The sequence below is a fragment of the Lathyrus oleraceus genome, chromosome 7 (assembly GCF_024323335.1).
Source record: "Lathyrus oleraceus cultivar Zhongwan6 chromosome 7, CAAS_Psat_ZW6_1.0, whole genome shotgun sequence".
In the NCBI taxonomy this organism is placed as follows: domain Eukaryota; kingdom Viridiplantae; phylum Streptophyta; class Magnoliopsida; order Fabales; family Fabaceae; genus Lathyrus; species Lathyrus oleraceus.
The window spans coordinates 162,356,998-162,381,358 of record NC_066585.1 but is presented as its reverse complement, the minus strand read 5'-3'; the positions used below and the strand labels follow the sequence as shown (position 1 = coordinate 162,381,358).

Below are 24,361 nucleotides of genomic sequence, written 5' to 3'. Positions count from 1 at the left end.
CTGTGAAGTAAAATCAAGAGTGTGTTATTGAAAAGTGTTTTCTTTTCTCAAGGGATTGTTGTTTAAGATCACATGTGTGATTGTAGGGAAGTGAGTGGGTTCTCATATCTAAGAGTGCTTAGGTAGAAATTGCACGGGTAGAGATTAAGTGAGAAAGACTGTAACTTGTTGAAGTGTACGGTGAGTCTTTGAACTGATTCTATTATAGTGAATTTTCTTCCTGGCTTGGTAGCCCCCAGATGTAGGTGAGTTGGACCGAACTGGGTTAACAATTGCTTGTGTCTCTTGCATTACTATTCTCTATCTTTATCCTGTTTGCATTACTCAGATATTAATGTCGTGACATTACCTTCGACATCTCATATCTGATACCAGAATTTCAGAAAATGATAACGTTTCTAGATACCAGATTATGAAACCAAAATTGAACTATATTTTTTTTTCTTCATAAATTAGATCATCAACCGTGATCAATTATATACAAATTGTTGTGAATTGCAACATAAGCAACAGTAAAAAAAACTACTTACAATTGTTACTTAACAAACTTAACTAACTTAACTAACTTCCTAACTAAATTACAACTGAAAATAACTATCTACGACTGTCTAATTAACTTTGTCTTCATGTTTTAATATTTGTCATGCCTATTCTAACAACCAACATAATTAGTTGCAAATCACACCACAATCTAATATTAATGGCATTCCTTGTCAAGTAGGTTTGCATTTACTCGTCCCTTGTCCAATTGTCCCCACATACCAAGTTTGAAATGGGAAGAAGGTAAAAGAATAATAAAATAATAACACTTATAAATAGTAATAGCAATAATGATAAAAAAGATATCAACTTTTTTTTTTCTTCCATCTGTTCAAAAAGCATACACAAATAAATTGTATATTATGCGGTTCTAATAAATATATTAAAGTTTGACGTGTCTAAATAATACAACTTTTGAACATATTAAAGAAATAACCGATAAAAACTTTGTAAGATAACCATGTTTTCATCGACTTGGATCTAATAATAGTAATAAAAGAATTTTTATTCTAGCATCTTCTATATTCTTTGGTATGATTTCTTGTAAAAACCAATTGATAATAATATTAATATTAAAATAAAAACAACTTTTGATAACACTTAGTACTATGTTGTTGTCAAATGTAAGAAACAAACCGAGGTTTTTCCACAACAAGTAATACCAGTAACAATGGAAAAACCTCGTACTTTGGTTCATTCTTCTACACTTTTTCTTCTTTTGTTTCTTCTTCATCTCACTGTTTCGGAGGCATCATCACCAACATCAGAATCAGTGTATACCTCATTCCTTCAGTGTCTAACAAATCACACAAACCCTTCAGACCAAATATCCAGCATAGTATTTTCACAAACCAACTCTTCTTTTTCTTCTCTTCTTCAAGCTTACATTCGTAATGCTAGATTAAACAAAACTTCTACTCCAAAACCCTTACTAATCATCACTCCTCTGCAACAATCCCATGTCCAAACTACCATACTTTGCTCCAAAACTATTGGAATTCAACTCAAAATAAGGAGTGGTGGTCATGATTTTGAGGGTCTATCCTATGTCTCTAATATTCAACCTTTTATTATTCTTGACATGTTCCAGTTCCGGAACATTACTGTTGATATACAAAACGAGGTTGCTGTGGTTCAATCTGGTGCAATACTTGGTGAGGTTTATTATAGGATTTGGGAGAAGAGTAAAGTTCATGGCTTTCCTGCTGGGGTTTGTCCTACTGTTGGTGTTGGTGGTCACTTGAGTGGTGGAGGGTATGGTAACATGATGAGAAAATTTGGGTTGTCGGTTGATAATGTTGTTGATGCTGAAATTGTGGATGTTAATGGTAGGATTCTTGATAGGAAATCAATGGGGGAAGATCTTTTTTGGGCTATTAGAGGTGGTGGTGGAGCTAGTTTTGGTGTTATTTTATCATACAGTATTAAGTTGGTTCAAGTACCTGAAGTTGTTACTGTTTTTCGCATTGCGAAGGGTTTGGATAGTTTGGATCAGAATGCTACTGAGGTTGTGTTGCAGTGGCAGCAGGTTGCGCCACGGACGGATGATAGGCTTTTCATGAGGCTGCTGATTCAGCCTGTGAGTTCTAAGGTTGTGAAAAAGGAGATAACTGTTAGAGCAACTGTTATGGCTTTGTTTCTTGGAGGTGCTGATGAAGTTGTTACGCTATTGGGGAAGGAGTTTCCTTCTCTTGGTTTGAAGAAAGAAAATTGTTCTGAAATGAGTTGGATTGATTCTGTGCTTTGGTGGGCTAGTTTTGGAAATGACTCGAAACCGGAAGCTCTTCTTGACAGGAACATTGATTCGGCGAAGTTTCTCAAGAGGAAATCGGATTACGTGGAGAATCCAATTTCAAAAGATGGGTTGGAAGGGATATGGAAGAAGGTGATTGAATTGGGAAAAGTAGGATTGGTTTTCAATCCTTACGGTGGAAAAATGAATGCGGTAGCTTCTGATGCTACCGCGTTTCCTCACCGTGCAGGGAATCTGTTCAAGATTCAGTATTCTGTGAATTGGGATAAACCAGGAGTTGATGCAGAAAACAATTTTACAAATCAGGCTAGAATGCTGTATAGTTACATGACACCTTTTGTGTCCAATAGTCCAAGAAGAGCCTTCTTGAATTATAGGGACCTCGATATTGGTACCAACGATTTCGGAAATAATAGTTACGAACAAGGACTTGTTTATGGAATGAAGTATTTCAATAACAACTTTGAGAGGTTGGTCAAGATCAAGACTGAAGTTGATCCAGAAAACTTCTTCAGGAATGAACAAAGTATTCCAACTTCACTGATTACAGGTTTCAACTCGAGCGCCGGTACATCTAGTGCTGACAAATTGTTCCTTTCAAGCATGTGTGGGAAACTTATGGTAAAGGTGGTAATTGTATGGTTTCTCATCCTTGAATTCTTCATGTGACTATTGTAATTATACACATATTTAGATTAAACAAGTACTTAACTAGAGTGAGTTATGGTAATGATAGAATCACATTCCTAGAGACAGAAACAAAGTGCAAACATTAAAGAAATACAATTATTAGTGATATTGCTCTAGACATGTATTGCCCTTGAATTATTATATAGTATTGTGAAATCTTTGTTCTGTGCTTGTTCTGAAATTCAAATATTCGGTGGGATATATGAGAATAAACTACACCGATAATCTAGAAAAGGATCACTGTAGGAGAAACAATGACACATATAATTGTAGCTTTTTTGGCCAGATAGACTTGAATGAGCTGGAAAAATCAAAATGATCACAACTCAAAATTATTTATTGCACACTAAAAGCCATAAACTTGTGTGGTCCTATAAAGTCCTACCCTTTACAACCCTTTCATTTATGTGTCTTTACTTTACTACCATTTTTAGAATTGCAATGGATAAATCAAAACTTCTGCAATTTCTTTCTGTTATAATTATACTTGTTCTATATGTTTCTAATTCTCATGCAGCTTCATCAAGTGAGTCAATTTATGTAACTTTTGTTCAATGTCTTAAAAGTCACACAACACCACAAGATCAAGTTTCCAACATAGTTTATGCCCAAACCAATGCATCATACACCTCTATTTTTCAAGCCTTTGTTAGAAATTCAAGGTTCAACACCCCCTCCACCACAAAACCATTACTTATCATCACCCCGCAGCATGAAAACCATGTACAGGCAACCGTGCTTTGCTCCAAAACAATTGGTCTTCATCTCAAAATTAGAAGTGGAGGCCATGATTTTGAAGGTATTTCGTATATCTCTGACTTGCCCTTTATTATCCTTGATATGTTTAATTTTCAGAATATCAGTGTTGATATACAAAACGAGATCGCTGTGGTTCAAACCAGTGCGAGTCTTGGACAGGTTTATTATAGGATATGGGAAAAGAGTAAAGTTCATGGCTTTCCTGCCGGCGTTTGTCCAACTGTTGGTGTTGGTGGACACTTGAGTGGAGGAGGTTATGGTAGCATGATGAGAAAATATGGTTTATCTATTGATAATGTAATTGATGCTAAAATTGTTGATGTCAACGGTAGAATTCTTGACAAGAAAACTATGGGGGAAGATCTGTTTTGGGCTATTCGAGGTGGTGGAGGAGCATGTTTTGGTGTCATCTTATCATACACTATTAAACTTGTTTCCGTACCGGAAAAGGTTACAGTTTTTACGGTTGACAAGAGTTTGGAGAAGAATGTTCTTGATATTATTGTCCAATGGCAACAAGTTGCGCCACAAACCGACGATAGGCTTTTCATGAGACTACTTTTACAGCCTGTGAATTCAAAGGTTGTGAAGGGTCTAAAAACCATAAGAACTTCAGTTCAAGCTTTGTTTCTTGGAGGTGCTGATGAACTTGTTATGATATTAGGGAAAGAGTTTCCTTTGTTGGGACTAAAGAAAGAAAATTGTTCAGAAATGAGTTGGATTGAATCTGTGTTTAATTGGGCTAATTACAATGATGGTTCTTCTTTAACTGCACTTCTTGACAGAAACCATTACAAAGTGCATTCCAGCAAAAGGAAATCTGACTATGTAAAGTCACCAATTCCTAAAGATGGGTGGAAATGGATAATGAATAAGATAATTGAGCTTGGAAAAGTTGAGCTTGATTTCAATCCTTATGGAGGAAAAATGAATGAGGTAACTTCTGATGCTACCGCGTTTCCTCACCGCACAGGAAATCTGTATAAAATTCAATACACTGTGAGTTGGGAAGGATCAGAAGCTGGTTTAGAAAATAATTTTATAAGTCAGATTAGAATGATGTATAGTTACATGACACCATTCGTGTCAAAGAATCCAAGAAGTGCTTATTTGAATTATAGAGACCTTGATATTGGTATCAATAGTCATGGTAAGGATGAATACAATGAAGGAGTGGTTTATGGAAAGAAGTACTTTGGTGAAAATTTTGAGAGGTTGGTTAAGGTTAAGACTCAAGTTGATCCTCAAAACTTTTTCTGGAATGAACAAAGTATCCCGACACTGCCAAACAAGGCTTAGGCAACATGGCCAACAGAAAATGATTGAATGGGTCATTTGATCAACTTTTGTTACTTCTTCTGGCCCTATGTTTATTAATGGAGTTCTTTAATTTCATATTCAATGTTTAAAATATCAGTTAACCACTAATTTTATATTTTTATTTTGTTAGTATGTCAATTTATGTACCTACTCAACAACACTAATTCATTTGATCTTATCATAATTCCACAATTAGGCCTACTTAGATGGGAATAGTACTAGAATTTGCGACCTTTTAGAAGTCATGGTGTTGTAGCTCTTCTATTTTGTGGAGGTTATGGAAGGGATTTGAGAGATCATTACACTGCTCAATAGCAATCAGACAGAGAATTTTTAAACTAAAATTTTAGGACGACATAGGGTGATGGTAAACACACTGAAAAGTTCAATTTTGTTCCTTTTGTATTTTTGGACTCACCCAATAAACACAAATTAAAAAGGTGTTGCAAGTGAGCCACATCTCGTTTATGCCAAAAATTAATCGAGAGATGTATCTCTCCGGAATTATTATTGAATGTCATTGATGATGTATTTAATTGATTGAGTTAGTTTATTCAACTCAGTCATAATTCTGGAGATGCATTTTCGGAAATGTCAACCAAAAAATTTAATAAAACACCACACTTACATGTTCTTCTTCTTAATGATCAAACACCACTTTTTTTTATCAAAATCCTTAAACAATTTCTTTCCATTCTCAATCGACTTTTGCACTCCAAAATAACATTTTTGTGTTTTATCACATCAAAATTAGCAAAAGAAACTGCAATTTAAGGTAAAGGGCATATATTTTCTTTCACATTACTTGCATTAATTTGATTTTTGCTATGTAAAAATGAGCAATAAGCCCGAAGATGGATCTCCAGATTACGGTACATGGGTTCCGGATATGCACTTCTGAATTGTTCTAAAGTTGAATTTGAATATTTTTTTCCTATTATGCTTAGCTGTAGATATGATGCAACATGATATTTTTCCTAAAGCTACTGTATATATAGATGTTAAACCGAGTGATGTCGAAGATGATATCAAATCGATTGATGCTGAGGTGGATGTTAAATCGATTGTTGTCGAGATAGATGTTCGTGAATAATTTACAACTAAACAGGAGTTTGTTAAGTGTGAATATATCCTCCAATGAATCCGCACGGAGGCCCCTAAACTTGGATTTGGTGTCGTAATCGGAAAGTTTGATAATAGTTATGATAGAAGACATACATTTGTAACAATGATATGTGAGAAAAGTGACATTTACCAACAACCTATTCAAAAGTTGAAACATGATGATATCGGATCGAGAAAGTGTGATTGTCCTTTTAAGGTGCGCGGATATCGTAAGACAAATATTACATGGAAATTTAATGTAGTTTCTGCTATACATAATCATTACTTGTGTCACAAATTAGCTGGTTATCTCATTGTATGTCGCCTTTCAGGAGAATGAACTTGTTTTTGACATGACATTGAATATGGTGCCATCCAAAAATATACTTGAAACGTTGAAATGGAAAATACTTCAAAATGTCTCGAATATCAAAAAAATATATGATGTTCGTGTCGTAAACATCAAGGCGATAAGAGGATCAAAAACTGAAATAAAACAACTATTGAAACTTGTCGGTGATGATCACTATGTTTCTAGGTACATAATATGTGAGGATGGAGTTATTATTCGAGATAGATTTTGGACTCATCGTGATTTCATTAAGTTATTCAACATATTTCCTAATATATATGCTTATAATTGATTCAACCTACAAAACAAACAAGTATAGACTTCCACTTATGGACATTATTGGTGTTATTTCGAAAGAGATGATTTTTCAGTGGGTTTTGCATTTGTTGAAAGCAAAAAGGAGGGCAACGCTACATGAGTTTTGGAAGTGTGCAATATAACACCCCAGTTTTTGAGTTATTATTTTAATTGATTTAATTTAATTTTAAATAATTAATTATTATGTGTGATCATTGAATAAGTTTGGGGGATGAGGGTGTGTGACCTTGAGGTGAGGGTGTAGAGAGTAAGTAGATGCTAATAAAGTTTATTTAAGATAATTGAAATTTACTTTAATAACTAAAGTAATACTATTTTATTAAACTTATTTAATTAAAATAAGAATTTAGAGAGTTTGGATTCAAATTGTAAATTTAGAGAAATAAAGGGGAATAAGAAGTAATAGTAGTTGTTAGCAGGGGAGAAAATTCTAATTATGAATATATTATCCTAATTATATAAACTAAGACATAACCTAGGTTTAGGGAATTTTTATCAGTATGTGAAACAAAGATTAGAGGTACAAGGAAGATAGAAGGTTAGAGCTTTGAGGCGAAGGGAAGAACAACTAAAACTAGAATTTTCATTTCTGCTAGGAAAACCAAGTAAGGGGAAAGAATTGATTGAATAATGAGTATATGCTTGAGGGGTATAATAGAAGAGTCTTTAACCTCCATTAGGACAATTGGGATTTTGATTTAATTCTGCATTTGATAATAAATTGTTGTTACCTGGTGATATTAATGGTGAAATTCGTGTACAATAATGTGTGCTAAATTTTGTTTTGATGTGTTAAGGTGTTTTGACTATTGATGAACTTTTGAAGGTTTTTGAGTAAACATGATTTAATGGGATTAATTAATTGAATATGGTAAAGCTATTGAATGAATCTGTTATGAATGTATTATAACATGTAAGATGTATTTTGGGTCAAATTTGAGAGTTTGGAAGTGATTTTGGGAGATCCCATAAGTCTCCAGCTTCAAAATTACATTTATGGTGTTGCTGCAGGTCGCTGACGGGCATCAGCTTGGTGACGCCCAGGGCATCGTGCCTTTGAAGCGCTGATGGGTAACTCGTCATGATTCCCAGTCGCGCGTGTTGATACAAAGCGTCACAGTAGAGACAGGTTGATTTTAGATGTTGGTGACGGACGTCATGCCTGTGATGCCCAGGGCGTCATGAACTTGGGAGTTGCATAATGGGTCTTTTTTTATAATAAATTATTGAATTCAACTTTTGACTTTTGTTGAGTGATGATGTACTGTTAGCTATTATTTGATGTTGCTTTGATAGAAGTTGATGAAAAAATCTAAATTTAATCGATGTTACAAAATTATTGTCAAAAGATGAAATATGTGAAAGTGATGATAATGTTGTGTTGAACATTGTGAGTTGTGATATTGATATGTTACTGTATGAGCATGATTTATATCGTTGAATTATGATTATGTTGTTGTGGGATGATAGTTCGGGAGGGGAACTATTATCGTTGGCTCAATGCATGTTTTGTTTATTGTCGATAGGGGACTTTAAACATTATGTTGTTGTTGCATTGATGTGTTGTGACATGCATTCATTATGTTGTTAATGTTATTGTTGTTGATGAAAAGGCAAGTTACAATCTAAGCTGGGTGAATTGGTGACTTGTCCTGAATTCGAGTAGGGATTCGGGGTTCGAGTAGGGTGAACCCGTTTCTGAGTGAACCAATAGATGATGATATGATACCACATGCATATGAGTCTAGTTGAAGTTGAGAGTCTCATTGCATGATTAAATTATGAATATGTATTTGTTGTATATGTTGATGGATTATATGTGAGAATGATGTTGTTTGATTGTTGTTGTATTCGTAGGTGTTTGAATTCTACCTTGCAGTTTATACTATTAAATTATTGATGTGAATTTTCACCCATTTGCTTTGATGTTGTCCATCATGTACGTCTCTCAGTTAATCAGGATTAGAAGTTACTGTTGTGAGTGGGGAATAGCTCTTGGAGCTATTTCCATTAGTTATCATTTTTATTATTAGTCATCATGCTCTAATTCTGTAACACTAGGGGCGAACAATATTTTTGTTACCATGTTTGGTGTTGGTGTGCCTATTTAGACGAAGTTTAACAACTGTCATGTTGAGATGTTTTTGAAGCTATCTAATGTTGGATATTGAATTTCTTTTCGAGTTATTTTGTGAAAGGCGAGTCTTTGTTAGACGAGAATTGAAGTTAAATGTTTTATTACTGCGATTTAAAATGATTCTGCTGTGTTGATATCCTAAGTGAAAGTGAGTATGCGATGACATGTGTTGTATGATGATTGTTTTCCGCTGTGTCTTTCCTAAATGAATAGGTTTTGTTGAAGGGTTGTCGTTGGTTATGCCTTAAATTGTCGAGTAATTCTTCATTTATAAGTTTCAGGGTTTATGGTGTTACAATAGAGTTTGCAGAAAGCTTTGGGTACGAAGCTGCGTTTGAGTTCTCCTTATCATCCGTAGATGTGTGGTCATACGGAGATGACTATTCAATTCCAAGAAGACTTGTTGAGGGCTTGTGTGCTAGAACAAGGAGGTTCTTCAGATATCTTTTTTTATCTTCAACAACAATTTCCATTCGAGCATTGTAATAGTACCGTTTGAGGCATTGTATGGTAGAAGGTGTATGACACCTTTATGTTTGTATGAGTCAGGAGAGGGTGTTGTGATTAGATAGGGATGACAATGGGTACCCTTTGGGCAGGATACTATAGTGTCCGTCCCCATACCCATATTTTAAAAAGGCGCCCGTACCCAAGCCCATACCCTCATGGGCAACAATTTTAAAGTCCGTCCACATGCCCTTTGGGCATCTCAGTGCCCGTCCCCATACCCATTACCCGCAGTTTAACAAAAAAAAACAATAAATAAATAAATAACAACATGACAACTAAATTTAAATATGATTCAAAATCCTTCAAATTAACTCATAAAATATTGTACGTCATAGTATTTAGAAAAATAAAACTCATGACAAAAATGTAAATAAAAGTATATATTGCAAAAATATGAAATGTAATAGAATCATGTAATAAAATATAGAATATAGTCATTAATTTGTGACTCCAGAACTTGCATTCTCCATATCCTGAAAAAAAATACTTATATTAAAAAGTTGTAATTAATATTTAAAAAGTATAGTCATAATAATATTTTTTTTAAATTATTTTACCTCTTCTTCATAATCAGAATCTTGAAAAGAATCCAATCGCTTATCTTTCACATGCAAATATTGGTTTGGTCCGATCATACCAATAGAAGCTGGAAAAAAAAAAGACTAAACAAAAATTTCATTGAAGAAATATATAAATGTAAAATTTTTACCTTTCTTTTCATTCTTCATCCAACTTTGTGCACACATAAGTGCCTCCAAAGTATCTTCATGAAGCTTAGAACGGTGAGGACACAATAACCTGCCACCTGTGCTAAAAGTAGATTCTGAAGCAACCGTTGAAATTGGGATGGCTGAAATATCCTTAGAATTTTTTTGCAAAGTCGGATACTTAATCCCATTTGTTTTCCATCATCCAAGTATATCAAATGTAACACTCCTAGGTAATACCTTCTCTTCCAAGTAGATATCTAGTTCAGATTTTAATTGTATATCACTAGTATCATTGACAAATGAGTCATAACCACTAAGATAATTGTTATTAGAAACATTATCTAAATATGAATCAATATAATTTGACTTTTCTGTTGAAGTTTCAACCATCATGTTGATTTGGACTTGATATTCTTCAAACAATGAGAAGTATAATTGTTTGATGTTGTTAATTTCAGTTGAAGATGTACTTCCATAAAGTAAAGGAAAGAAGTACTCTAATAACTTCATTTTATATCTTGGATCCAAAACAACTGCAATGCCCATAATTCCATGAATAACCAACCAATATTTGTTAAACTTACCTATCATTTTTGAATACATATTTCTAATTGCCTCAATAGAGCAAGTCTCCCACTTCTTCAAAGATAGTTTTATTTCACAAACTAAAGAAAAAAATATGTTTGTTGTGAGATATTGTGTACCTGAAAACATCTTAGTTACACGACTAAAGACTTCTAATCTATTACAAATTTCTTTTGCAGTTTCCCACTCGCTTGTTGTAGGCAAATATATATATACGAATTCTCTCTTTTAATTAAACAAATTCAATAAAATAGTATTACTTTAGTTATTAAAATAAATTCCAATAATCTTAAATAAACTCTACTAGCCTATACTTAATCTTTACACCACCACCTCAAGGTCGCACACCTTTATCCCTCAAGCCCATTCAATTATCACACATAATAATTAATTTAAAATACAATTAAATAAACTAAAATAATAACTCGAAAACTGGAGTGTTATAACTCTCCCTCACTTAAAGTATTTCCACCCTAGAAAATTACCTTAACTAAACAGATTCGGATACAACTCCCTCACATGACTCTCAAGGCCACTTCTCCCATCCTCTTCAAGATCTAGTATAGATCGATGAAATGCGGAGTGAGCTTTCAAGAGTTCAACGCTCGACCAACACCAGTTACGTGAGTAACTCTAAGAAACATGTGATCCCCCTCTTGGAACTCAAGTGTTTTCCTTCGCTTATCATGATAGCTTTTATGGCGACTCTGCGAAGCTCTCATATTCTCTTGGATTACTTTGATCTTCTATGTGGTTTGTTGTACAATCTCTGGTCTAATCATAGGGATGACAATTGGACCCAAGTCCATTGGGCATCCTTAAAAATTACCCGCAATGGGTAGGGTAAATACCCGCTTTATTGGGTATGGGCACGGGCTCGGGCAATTATCCGCAAATTTAAATGGGTATGGGCGCGGGTACGGACACTCTAGTACCCAGCCCGCCCCAACCCGCAAGTATATATATTTATAATTTTATTTAATATTATAGTTATAATTGGTATATTAAGATCTAAACTATTGTTATAAATATTAAAACCTAAACCTAAAAATTTCTTAAGACAAATTGCCGTCATATTTCCAATTTATGTATGAAGTATAATCTAACACAGGTAACAAACTTTTTATTTGAGTATTTCTTTTTTTTACATGATATATATCTTTATTGTTGCAGTTCCTTTGATTTGCTTATGAAAATATAGAATGTCTATCTTTTACAATATGATTATATATCCTATACATGATGTATATCTTTTACTGTTGTAGTTCCTTTTTTACATGTGTATATGATGTATGATACAATCTCAAATTTACAGTATGATTACCTTTTCATGTTTCTTTATATATATATAATGCCTAATTCACATTTGCAAAATCTTAATTTGTGGATTCATATAGAATATCATAAAATTAAAATTGTTTATATGGTCGGTATAATAGTCATACATGTTAGTGCCATAAACTAAATAATTTTGTAGTCTGATTTTAATTGGGTCAATGTCAGGAACATGTATATATAGCAGAAGTAATTAGAAACCATTAACATTTGACTATTATGTCAACAAAAATGTCATTTATTGACTAAAAGTATTAATTTTGACCCATATATATATATATATATATATATATATATATATATATCATATTTTACTTTAATTTCTAGTATTCTTTATTTTTATTTTTATTTTAATATATATTAATATTAAACTTGTTACTTTCTTCCAAAAAGTGATTTAAATTGCGTAGCAAGAATTTGCTCATTTAAAAAGTTCTTTTTTAAAATTTGATATAGGTAAATTTTTGTTTTGGTCTTTATAAGTATATTTTTGTTTGTATGTGAGCCAAAACATAATACCAATTATTAATAATTATTTATTTTTAGATGGAAAATTCTTTCGGTATCATCCAATCAAGAGAATTGGAAATTAGCTCTTCTCCCATACAACCTGAAAACACTCCTATGAATAGCATGAGCAATTCTGAGAATGATCTATCTCAACCCGCATCTGATAGTGTTCCTCCTATTACTGGTGATGTTGATGCTTATGAAATGACCAAAGATGGCAAAAGAAAACTGACGTCATTTGTTTGGAATCACTTCAAAAGAAAAATAATTAATGGAGAGGAAAAAGATATGTGTAATTATTGCAATAAAGCTTTGACGGGTAGAAGAAATGATGGAACTAAACATTTGAGTAGACATTTTGAAGCTTGTAAAAGAAGGCCATATAAAGATATAAGACAATCAATCTTGACGAGAGAACATAAAAAGGTAGATGGGTCATCTAGTTATCTGAGTAACTATCATTTTGATCCTGAGAAATCAAGAAATGACCTTGCTTCTATGATAATAATTCATGAATATCCACTTTCAATAGTTGATCATTTGGGTTTTAGAGAATATTCAGAAGGTCTTCAACCTTTGTTCAAAGTTCCTAGTCGAAACACAGTTAAAAGTGATATTATTAAAATATATGAAAATGAAAAGTTGAAAACTATGAGACTTTTAGACAAGATTGCGAGTAAAATTGATTTAACGTCAGATATGTGGACTGCTAGCAACCAAAAGAAAGGGTATATGATGATTACAGCTCACTACATTGATGATGACTGGGATATGCAAAGTCGTATTTTAAGGTATGATATTTATAAGATTTTTGTTAACTTTATCTTACACGTAGAATCTCAAAGTGTATTAATATCTAATAAATTATATTGCATAATAGGTTTGTGTATGTAGAATGTCCACATACAGCTGAAATCATCTCAAACAAGTTGTTTGAATGTGTAATGGCTTGGAATATTGATAGAAAGTTGTCAACCATCACTTTGGATAATTGTAACACTAATGATTGTGTTGTTGGTATGTTGCTAAACAAGCTTGATAGCTATACTCTTATGCTTGAAGGTCAGTTATTTCATATGGGATGTTGCGCTCATATTTTAAATTTAATTGCTCAAGATGGTTTGAGTGTTCTTGGAGATGGCATAGAGAAGGTTAGAAATAGTGTGGCTTTTTGGACAACCACACATAAGAAAGAGTAAGAGTAGTTGTTAGTAGGAGATAGAATTATAATTATGAATAAATTACCCTAATTATATAAACTAAGAAATAACTTAGGTTTATGAAATTTTTATCAATACGTAAAAAGGAGATTAGAGGCACAAGGGAGATAGAAGGTTAGAGCTTTGGAGAGAAGGGAAGAACAACTAAAATCAGAATTGTCAATGCTGCTAGGAAAATTAGGTAAAAAGGAGAATTGATTCAATAATGCGTATATGCTTGAGGGGTAGAATTGATGAGTTCTTAACCTCCATTAGGGCAATTAGGATTTTGATTTAATTATGAATTTGATGATGAATTGTTGTTACCTAGTGATATTAACGGTGAAATTCGTGTACAATAATATGTGTTAAATTTTGTTTTGATGTGTTAAGGTGTTTTCACCATTGATAAACTTTTGAAGCTTTTTGAGTAAACATGATTTTATGGAATTAATTGATTTAATGTGGCAAAACTATTGAATGAATTTGTTATGAATGTATTATAACATGTATGATATATTTTGGGTCGAATTTGAGAGTTTGGAAGTTGATTTTGGGAGATCCTATAAGTCTCTACCTTCAAAATTGCATCTCTGGTCTTGATGCAGGTCGTTGATGGGTGTCGGCTTGGTGACGCCCAAGGCGTCATACCTTTGAAGCGCCGACGGGTAACCCGTCAAGGTTCCCAGTTGCGTGTGTTGATGCAGAGCGTCACAATAGTGACATGTTGGTTTTGGATGCTGGTTATGGGAGTCATGCTTGTGACGCCCAGGGTGTCATGAACTTGGGAGTTGTGCAGTAGGTCTGCTTGTTTATAATAAATTACCGAATTCATTTTTTTTACTTTTGTTGAGTGATGATGTATTGTTAGCTATTGTTTGATGTTGTTTTGATGGAAGTTGATGATTAAATGTAAATTTAATTGATGTTACAAAATTGTTGATAAAAGATGAAATATGTGAAAGTGATGATAATGTTGTGTTGAACGTTGTGAGTTGTGATATTGATAAGATACTGTATAAACATGATTTATGTTGCTAAATTATTATTATGTTGTTGCGGGATGATAGTTCGAGAGAGGAACTATTTTCGTTGGGTCAATGCAAGTTTTTTTTATCAAGAGGGGACTTTAAACATTATATTGTCGTTACATTGACGTGTTGTGATATGTATTCATTATGTCGTTGTTGATGATGAAGATGCAAGTTGCAATATGAGCAAGATGGATTGGTAACTTTTCCCGAATTCTAGCAGGATGGATTATGGGTTTGAGCAGGGTGAACCCGGTTCTTGAGTGAACCAATTGATGATGATATAATACCAAATGCATATGAGTCTAGTTGAAGTTGAGGGTCTTATTGCATAATTAAATGATGAATATGTGATTATTATGTATGTTGATGGATTAGGTGTGAGAATGATGTTGTTTGATTGTTGTTGTATGCGTAGGTGTTTGAATTCTACCTTGTAGTTTATATCGTTAATTTATTGATGTGAATTATCACCCCCTTTGCTTTGATGTTGACCATTATGGACGTCTTGCAGATAACCAGGATTAGAAGTTGTTTCTATGAGTGGGGAATAACTCTTGGAGTTATTTTCATTAGTTATCGTTTTATTATTAGTTGTCATGCTCTGATTCTGTAACACTAGGGGTGAATGATGTTTTCGTTACTATGTTAGGTGTTGATGTGCTTATTTTGCTGAAGTTTAACAAATGTCATATTGATATGTTTTTGAAGTTATCGAATGTTGGATATTGAATTTCTTTTCGAGTTATTTTATGAAAGATGAGTCTTTATAAGATGAGAATTGAAGTTAAATTTTTTATTGTTGTGATTTAAAATGATTCTGCTGCGATGATACTCTAAGTGAAGGTAAGCATGCGGTGATAGGTGTTGTATGATGATTATTTTCCGCTGCGTCTTAAATGTATTGGTTTTGTTGAAGGGTTATCGTTGGTGACACCTTAAATTGTTGAGTAATTATTCAATTATAAGTTCTGTGGTTTAGGGTGTTACATGCATGACTACGTTGAAGGACCAAGAAAATATGCCAAAGCTCATTATAATCGATCGCGATACTTCAGTGATGAGTTCAGTTGCAAAGGTGTTTCCCACGTCCTATGCATTATTTTGTAGAATAAAAACCGCAAGCCAAACTGAACCACGCGGTTTTGCTAAAAATGATCCAAACACATCTGAACCAAATGCCATTTTTTTAGGTTTTCGGTATGGTTCAGTTTGCAGTTTTCTATTGGGTAGGTATGGTTATGAACACCCCTAATTGCACACATGCTAGAACATCGTGTTCCACGTGTTGCACCAATACATTCAAATTAACTCTTCTCCATGACTTGTAGGTCTTCTATTTTAGAGAGAATCTTGGATAGAATAATTCTGAACAAAAACTACAATACCATTTGCCTGCTTCCAGAGACCAGATAGTGCAACACACATGTTGGAACATCGTGTTCAACATGTGTCCCTTCTGTATGAGAACCAGCTTGAGCAAACTCCATGTTGTTTTCTATAATGCATAAAATCCCAAAAGGACCAACAATTTCCCCCTTCAGCAAATTTCGGTAAAACAACTCTTCAAGCAGAAATACAACTAAGTATCGAAGATATACTTAGACCAAACATCAGCAGCATCAGAACAACAGAGCATACATTAGCAACAATAAAGAACAGAGAAAAATTCATAAATCATGAGGTAGTTACACACACACACACAAATGTCTTAGAAGCCTCTCTATTTTTAAAAAATCCCTAGAAAATATTTCACGCAAGTAGCTAGTTAGTTACTAGCTTGAATAATCCTTATGAGTGTAGTTTACACTAGATACTCGACTAGCACATTAGGGTTAACCAGTTACATCTTTTGTAATGCCTCATAATTTACTATTAGGGCTTCAAATCGATTAATGACATTGGCGTTTAATTTTTTTTTTATATTTGAACTATATAATTTATTATGTGATATGCATAATTGATTATGAGTATTAAAAATCCCGTGGATTATTTTCCTCTTTGAACTATATCATTTCATATATAAAGTAGTCTTCTCCTCATTTCAAATTACACAAGAATTCAAATTTCTACTATCCTTTTTTTTCTTTCTCTTCTCTCCTTTTCTACTCTTTCACTAAAGTTGTCTTAGTGCCTTATGAGTGAAAAATAGTTCAGAGGGGTGTTTAGTTATACTGGTGTTCATACTAATTTTTTTCATCAAGAGTGTGATACTATTGTTTGATATCATTGGTTCTTGAGATTATCCGTGTAAAACCTCTAGATGGTTCTTGAGATTAGTCGATAAAATCTCTGTTTGTTTTGTGAGCACAACTGTCAAAAGATTTGTTTGGTTTAGGGGATTAACTTGTGTAAAATCTCCCATCTTTGTAATAAGTTTCATGGGCATATCCATAAAAGCTCAAGATATTTTATAGTGGAACTCTCAAGAAACATTTCTTGGAAAGAGGAGACATGCCAAATGGTTAGGCGAAATCTATATAAATCTTGATACAATCTCTCTATCCCCGTCTCTTTTACTTTTATTAATTTATTTTATTTCCTCTATATTTATTTTTCTCTTATTTTCTACTGATTTTTATCTCTGCACTAACATAAATCATTTTCAAAGTAATATATATTTTTAATTAGTCACAATTTCTACATTTCATAAGTCACCCCCTATTTAACAAGTGGCATCACAATCTAACACCCATTCAAGAATAAACTTCCTAGGAGGAAGAAAATGACTTCAAACGACTCACTTAAAAAAAACCTATCCTTTAATGGGAAAGGGTATGCTTTGTGGAAAGAGAAAATGAGAACATTTATAGAGGGGATACATTTTGAAATATGGATGGTTGTGATAGGTGGTCCGTTTGTAATCACACGGAAATTCAATGATGTTGTGGTAAACAAAAAATAAGAAGATTGAACCAAATAGGAAAAGGAAAAAGTGTAGTGCAGTCTGAAAGCTAAAACTATCATCGCTATCTCTCTCAATATTGATGAGTTTTAGCATGTTTTATACTGTGAGACTGCTAAGAAAATGTGGGACACCATCCAAGTTTCCCATGAAAGTAATACTGATATAAAGTGGGCAAGGATGAACACATTTACTCATGAATATAAACTCTTTATAATGAATCCTGAAGAAAATATTGATTGAAATTATGTTCCTGAGGGGGAAAATGGCGGACACGATGTTGGGACAACTGGCCTAACTTCTTAAACCAGAATGGAAATAATAAAAACTATAATGCAGAAGACAATAAAAACATAAGAGATTGGTAACCCATTTCGTTGAAACCACACCTACGTCTGAGAGGAACTCTACCCAAGAAAGGAAATTTACTACTTTGAATTAAAACAATTAGTCTTATAAGAACCTTACAACCCTATGAAGTTGTATTCCTCCCCATAATCCTAGTGACTTTATATTCAACGCCCCTTCTAAATATGAAAACTTACTCACTTTCTTCAACCACTAACCCCTAATGATCAACCTTAATAACAACTCTATTTATTGTTGAATTTAAAATTCAACTAAGACAAACAAATAACTATGCCAAGTTACTGAAATATATAGTAGTGTACACAAGCATGTTGAAATTACAACCCAACTAAGGCAAACCAACAACTATGCTAAGTTACTGAAACATTGTATCGTGTATAACAAAGATTCAACAATAATCCTTAGGATGGAATTCAAGACTCAAAAACCTAAGACACAAAGAAATTAATCTTGTATACAAACCCTCAATAAAAACATGAGAATTGAGTCTCCTTATATAGCAATGTCTTTTGTGATTAGTTGCTCCAGAATAATAGAGGATATTGTTGGAATTGATTTCTCCATAAAACTCTCAAAAACATATGATTTGTTACATTCAAATTAAAATTTAAATCTCCATTTAAATCTGATTTGATCTTCAACAATTGTCAAACAAATCAACCATACATTGCTAACAAATCTGATTAAAATCTGCCGCATCGCGAAAAATACAGAGTTGCCACCGAACTTTATTTATTCCAATTGAAAGGGAAAATATCGATAAAACCCGAATAGGTAAATAAAATGGTTGTCGTAACCAAGAGAAAATTTGGGAGTCGGTTATGCCAGGGGAAGGTATTAGCACCTCTCACATCCGTTGTACTCAACGAAAACCGTTTTGATTGTTTTGCGTGAATGTGTGTTATTATCTAAAGGTTACTTGCGATTGGTTTTAATTAAGGGGGAAAAAGTAAGTTTTTAATTAATGTGCTCACGAAGATTTTGAAATCTTGTGCCTACGTATTCTCATGGTGCAATGAGAAAATCAGAGCTCCATAGTTTGTGGTAGAAAATACAGATTTGTTGGTTGTTTTTATTTAACATGTTAACGTTCACGTTCTAGCAATTAAATATTGTTTGTATACTCACGCATGAGAGACTTAAGCGTTTGTTTGTAGTAGAATGAATGTGCTTGGATCGCATTCTAGCAGTTAAATGTTGCTTGTATGTTCGCGTATATGAGGCTTAAGCGTTCTTTGTATTATGGTAGAATGGAAATAACATGTCCTTTGTGAAATTTTTGTTGGAATGCCCTAAGGCAAAAAATTGAATTTGATTGGTTGTGATTGATTTTAAGTGGGAGACAAGTATTAGACTAGAATCTAAGTACAACTAGAAATCTAAGTACTCGGGAGCTGAAAGGACAAATGCATCCTAAAATCTATTTTTCATCCCAAAAAGTTTTTTTTATGAAATTTCTGAGCAGAGTTTAATCGTTGATACTTAGAGGGACACAAGCATCTAACCACAAGCTAAGTGCGACTAAAAATCAGAATACCCGTGAGCTGAAAGGACAATTGCATCATGTCCTCTCTTTTTCACCCTATGAGGACCGAATTAAATTCATTTATTTAAAGCGTTTTGGATGGAAGACAAGTATTGAGCCACAAGCTAAGCACAACCGACAACCCAAGTACTTAAGAAATGGTGTGCACAAGTACGTACACCCCATCCTTTTCATCCGGTTTATTGTAAAAATATTTTGAAAATGACTTCACGTTGGATCAAGTATTTGAGGTTGAAGATGACAATTGTGTGAATTAAATGGAAGAGGTACTTGACATTGGATCAAGTACTCGAGTCTCATTCAATTCAATTTGCTTTGGAAAATCACTTGACGTTGGATCAAGTTTATTTTTGTTCTTTTGGAAAAAGATTCTTTTTAACTGGCTTTTGATTATTTCTAAGTTAATGGGCGAGTGATTGATCTAAAGGATCAAGTATGGGATCAACTAAAAGATCTAATCTAATTTAAGTGATCAAGTTTTGTGATCACTCAAATAGATGAAAACCCAAGGGAACATGCAATTGTTCATGAGAAGTTATCCAAAAGGTCTAATTCACAATATGTAATTAATCAAAATTAAATTGATCAACTAATCAACAAGAATAAGGGGTCATGTTAACAATCACACCATAAGCACATGAGAAAAAACAATGGTATTAAAAAATGAGCTTAAGAAATATTAGCCTTAATTTCTAACTAATTATGAAGTGAAAATGAAAGAAATTAACGATTAAATTTCAATTAAAACTAATCCTCATTAAATGAAATTATAAAATAAATTCTAACAAAATTAATCTAATTATAAGAATTAATCTAATAAAACATGTATGAATATCTCTATTTAATTGTGTTAGAGAAAAAATGATTAAAAGAAAAAAACAACAAATAACTATTAAAAAAAAGCAAACTGCCAGGGGGGTATAACCCATATAAGGGTGTGTGGACAACAAAATAAAAAAGGCCCAATAGGGGTGCAGCAAAAAAGCCCAACCTAGTAAAAAAAGCAGCAGTCAACATGCCTCACTCATAGTCAACACGGAGGCAAAAGGGGAATGATGGTCGTCTGATGAACAAGCGCGTTGATCTTATGGTTGTTGGCATATGTGTATGCTGCACCCATGCTTCATGGAATTGACCTGTTTTGTCTCCTAGTGTTTTTGTCTTATTTGATCATGCAGAACCAATCACAACGTGCCATGTGGCGATGTCCAGAAAAAGGGAAAAAAGAAAAAGATAACCAATGACATGTGTCACAATACTGTAGTTTCTTGGCTTATGCATTTAGTCATCAATTGTTCATTAATTTTGCACACATCCATGAATTTGATCTACTAAAATTATTAAATCAAATAATTAATATGTAAATTATATATCATCGGACTCGATTTTCCGCAAGGAATCCAAATGTGCGATCGAAGTTTACGAATGAGCCACGGATTTTGAAAAATCGAGCGAAAAAGTGAGAAATAAAGTGTAAAGAATCGATCGATCCACATTCGTTATAATGATTCGTGAAAAAGTAATCACATATTCAGAACCGTGACGAAAAATTGATTCACATAATATCTTCACATGTAATTAACAGTTAAGAATTAAAAAATCACTATTTTCAAGTTTATGCTTTCCATGCAAAAATAAGTGATTATCTAATAAGAAATTCCAAAACAGTAGGTTAAATCAATCAACCATCAAATATCCAATAATTCATGGCAAGGGTGTGAAAGAGATAAAGGATTACCGACGAAATGGAGGTTTTCTTCAGTTAGTGTTGAAAATCGGAGTGTCGAAGAGAAATACGAAATACTTCAAGAATAAGCTCTTTTAATCCAATTAACTTTCAAGCTTTGATAATTATTCTTGATGATGAATGAATGTAGAAGATGAATCTTGAATGTAGAATATTGATGAATATGCTTGGATTGATGAACTTTGAATGATGATTATTGATGAAACTTGGTTAACTTTAGATGATGATTGTTGATGATAATTGATAAACTTTAGGTGATGATTGTTGATGATAATGTAGAAATTGTTGATGGATGATTGTTGATGATAATGTAGAAATTAGATTATGGCTAAATTTCACCATTTTCGAACTTCAATGTGAAGTTCTAAATGGTAATGAATATGAACATTGGTGAGGGTGAAGGAGAAGATGAATTAAGAGAGAATTTGAGAAGAAAAAATGGTGGAAAAATAATGGTTAATTGTGAATTTTTAAAGTTAGGTTAGGTAACCCAAAAAATGTGAAAAATGACATGTTTATATAGATTTTATAAATGGATAATCACCCTTAGATTGTGATCCAAGTAAGAGTTTTATCAATGGTTAGAAATTAATGTAATCCTTAGTTGTGGATCGCTAATTTCAACCCCTGGATTAATTGTTAAGAATGGTTAGGATTGAAGGAAAATTGGATTGAACATGGAAGTTGGAAGTTGTGTTTGTTTGGAAGTTTTATGTTAGTTTAAAATTTGTGGTAGTTAAGAGTTAATTGAGTAATTGAATGATTGTTATGAATGAGGTAGTTGGAGACCAATGATGTTGGAGTTTAACAAAAGTACCAAGTTGGAATGTAAGGAAAATGGTCACTAGTAATTAACTTGAATTTGAATGCTTTTGCCTTGATTTTTCTACCATTTTTTACTTGAATATTTAGTGAATAATCCCATGATTTTAAATGCTTTTTAGTAGGGGTGTTCACGGTGCGGTTTGAGCAGTTTTGACGATAAAAATCACCCGAACCACAAGAGAAAAAAACATGTAGTTCGGTTTGGTTCGGTTAACTTTTAAAAATAAAACCAAACCAAAGAAAACAAATGCGGTTTGGATTGGTTCGGTTGGTTCGGTTTTTTCAACATGTTTATTAAGCCATACAGACACCTATAGAGAACAAAATAACTTTGTGTTAAGTCATTCATAGATTACTAAATAACATCAAAACTCATCATATTTAGACAAACATTTCTCATTCAATATAAAAAAAAATCAGATTAGACAATAGTGGAATAAAAAGATATATAAAATAGTAGCATAAAATAATATCAAAGATATTATAATAAAACATTAAAAAACAGATGTGAGGAGAGAATATAGAAGATGAAAAAAAGAACAGAAGAGATGCGAGATTTGAGAAGAAATGTGCGATAAAAACGTAATTGGAAGAGAAAACATTAACATAAAAATGTGAAGATGAAAAAGAAAGTACATAAGAGAGGAGATGTTAGAGTAGACGTACATTGCAAAGAAGATGAGAAGAATGTGTGATACTACTATGAGAGATTTAAGAAGGTTGAAACTGAAACCATAAGTGAGAGTAAGAGAAAATCATGTGTAATTGTAAGGTTAAGACATAATATGTTTGAGTTTTGGGTTAGATGTGGGATAAGTGAAGTCTGGGTTGTAACATAATGCGGTTTGGTTTGGTTTAGTTCGGTTTGCAAAATACAAACCGCAAACAAACCAAACCGTGCGGTTTTGTTAAAAAATGACCCAAACGCATCCGAACCAAATGCAGTTTTTTGCGATTTCGGTTTGGTTTGGTTTGGTTTGTGGTTTTCTATTGGGTTGGTTCGGCTTTGAACACCCCTACTTTTGAGAAGTGATTTAATGTTGAAAATAAACACTTTTGAATGGTTTAAATTCATGGATCAAATTCTGAATTTTTTTGACATGGATCAATGTTGAAAAGTGTTGAAAAACAAGTATAGATTTTGTTGAAAAACTAGCATTTGACATAATCATGACACATGTCGTTTGTGATGAATGATGATGAATCTCTTGATTAAAAGCTTGTAGAATAAGTCTTAGAAAATTCAGGAGTCAAAACCGAGTCAATAGTCAACAGTTGACCAAAAGTCACCCGTTGAAGAAAAAGTCAACTATTTGATCAAAAAGTCAACTATTGGACCAAAAAGTCAATTGTACCCAAAAGATGTAATTTTTTACCCTCTTTTCTTGTAATCCATTATTTTGACCTGTATCTCAAAAAATATGCGTTGTAACATGAATTTCCAATAAATGAATGAAATCTTCTTTTTATTCCAACTTTGCCCTTTTATTTGAATCCAAGCAAACCTCCGAATTAAGTGACCATCAGTCCAATCTCCCAGCTAACCATGAATCTCAAATAAAGAGATGATCCATACCATAAGTAATATGAGAAATAAACCCAAATAATTATCAAATAATATCCGCCTCCAAAATTCACTTAAACCAAATAAATCCATTATTACCGAACCTTTGGCCTAAATTTGTTACAATATGCAAATGCCGATGAATGACCTAAATGCATGATCAAATGAACAAAACCATAAGCCTAGCAAATTGAATGAGGAGGTAGGACAAATTTAAGGGTATGACAAAATTCAATCAAAAAATTCTCACCAAACAACATCCCTTATGGCCTGCTGAACAGGGCCAGATGTTGCACTGCACATAGAGGTGTTCGCGATGCGATTTGGGTGGTTTTTAAGTTAAAAAATATGAACCGTAAGAGAAAAAAGCGTGCAGTTTGGTTTGGTTTGGTTGGCTTTTAGAAAAAAATTGAACCAAACCAAACTAAACCAATACGGTTTGGTTTGTTTGCATCGGTTTTTTATTAAAAAAATTATTGAGCTATACATACACATATGGAGGACATGACTTTGTGTTTTGTCATTCATACATTACCAAATAACAACAAAACT

General features: G+C 33.1%; 3 protein-coding genes and 1 pseudogene across 4 annotated transcripts; all 4 read left to right on the top strand.

Annotated features, from left to right (window-relative positions):
- Positions 1-1,133: 1,133 nt before the first annotated feature.
- On the top strand, positions 1,134-3,101 carry LOC127108513 (berberine bridge enzyme-like 21). Its single transcript, XM_051045992.1, has one exon. The coding sequence runs from the start codon at positions 1,211-1,213 to the stop codon at positions 2,960-2,962; it is 1,752 nt and encodes a 583-aa protein (XP_050901949.1). The 5' UTR covers positions 1,134-1,210; the 3' UTR covers positions 2,963-3,101.
- Positions 3,102-3,164: 63 nt separating this feature from the next.
- On the top strand, positions 3,165-5,175 carry LOC127108514 (berberine bridge enzyme-like 21). 2 transcript variants are annotated; one of them, XM_051045994.1, is made up of 2 exons: positions 3,239-3,782; positions 3,902-5,175. In XM_051045994.1, exons 1-2 carry the CDS (start codon positions 3,588-3,590, stop codon positions 5,039-5,041), a joined length of 1,335 nt encoding a protein of 444 aa, XP_050901951.1. In that variant the 5' UTR covers positions 3,239-3,587; the 3' UTR covers positions 5,042-5,175. The 2 variants fall into 2 exon arrangements, with proteins under 2 accessions (XP_050901950.1, XP_050901951.1); XM_051045993.1 differs by having other exon boundaries at positions 3,165-5,175.
- A 1,115-nt stretch (positions 5,176-6,290) lies between these two features.
- On the top strand, positions 6,291-6,810 carry LOC127102617 (uncharacterized). The gene is made up of 2 exons (XM_051039965.1): positions 6,291-6,383; positions 6,499-6,810. Exons 1-2 carry the CDS (start codon positions 6,291-6,293, stop codon positions 6,808-6,810), a joined length of 405 nt encoding a protein of 134 aa, XP_050895922.1.
- Positions 6,811-12,659: 5,849 nt separating this feature from the next.
- Positions 12,660-13,560, top strand: LOC127102616 (zinc finger BED domain-containing protein DAYSLEEPER-like; annotated as a pseudogene).
- Positions 13,561-24,361: the final 10,801 nt, after the last annotated feature.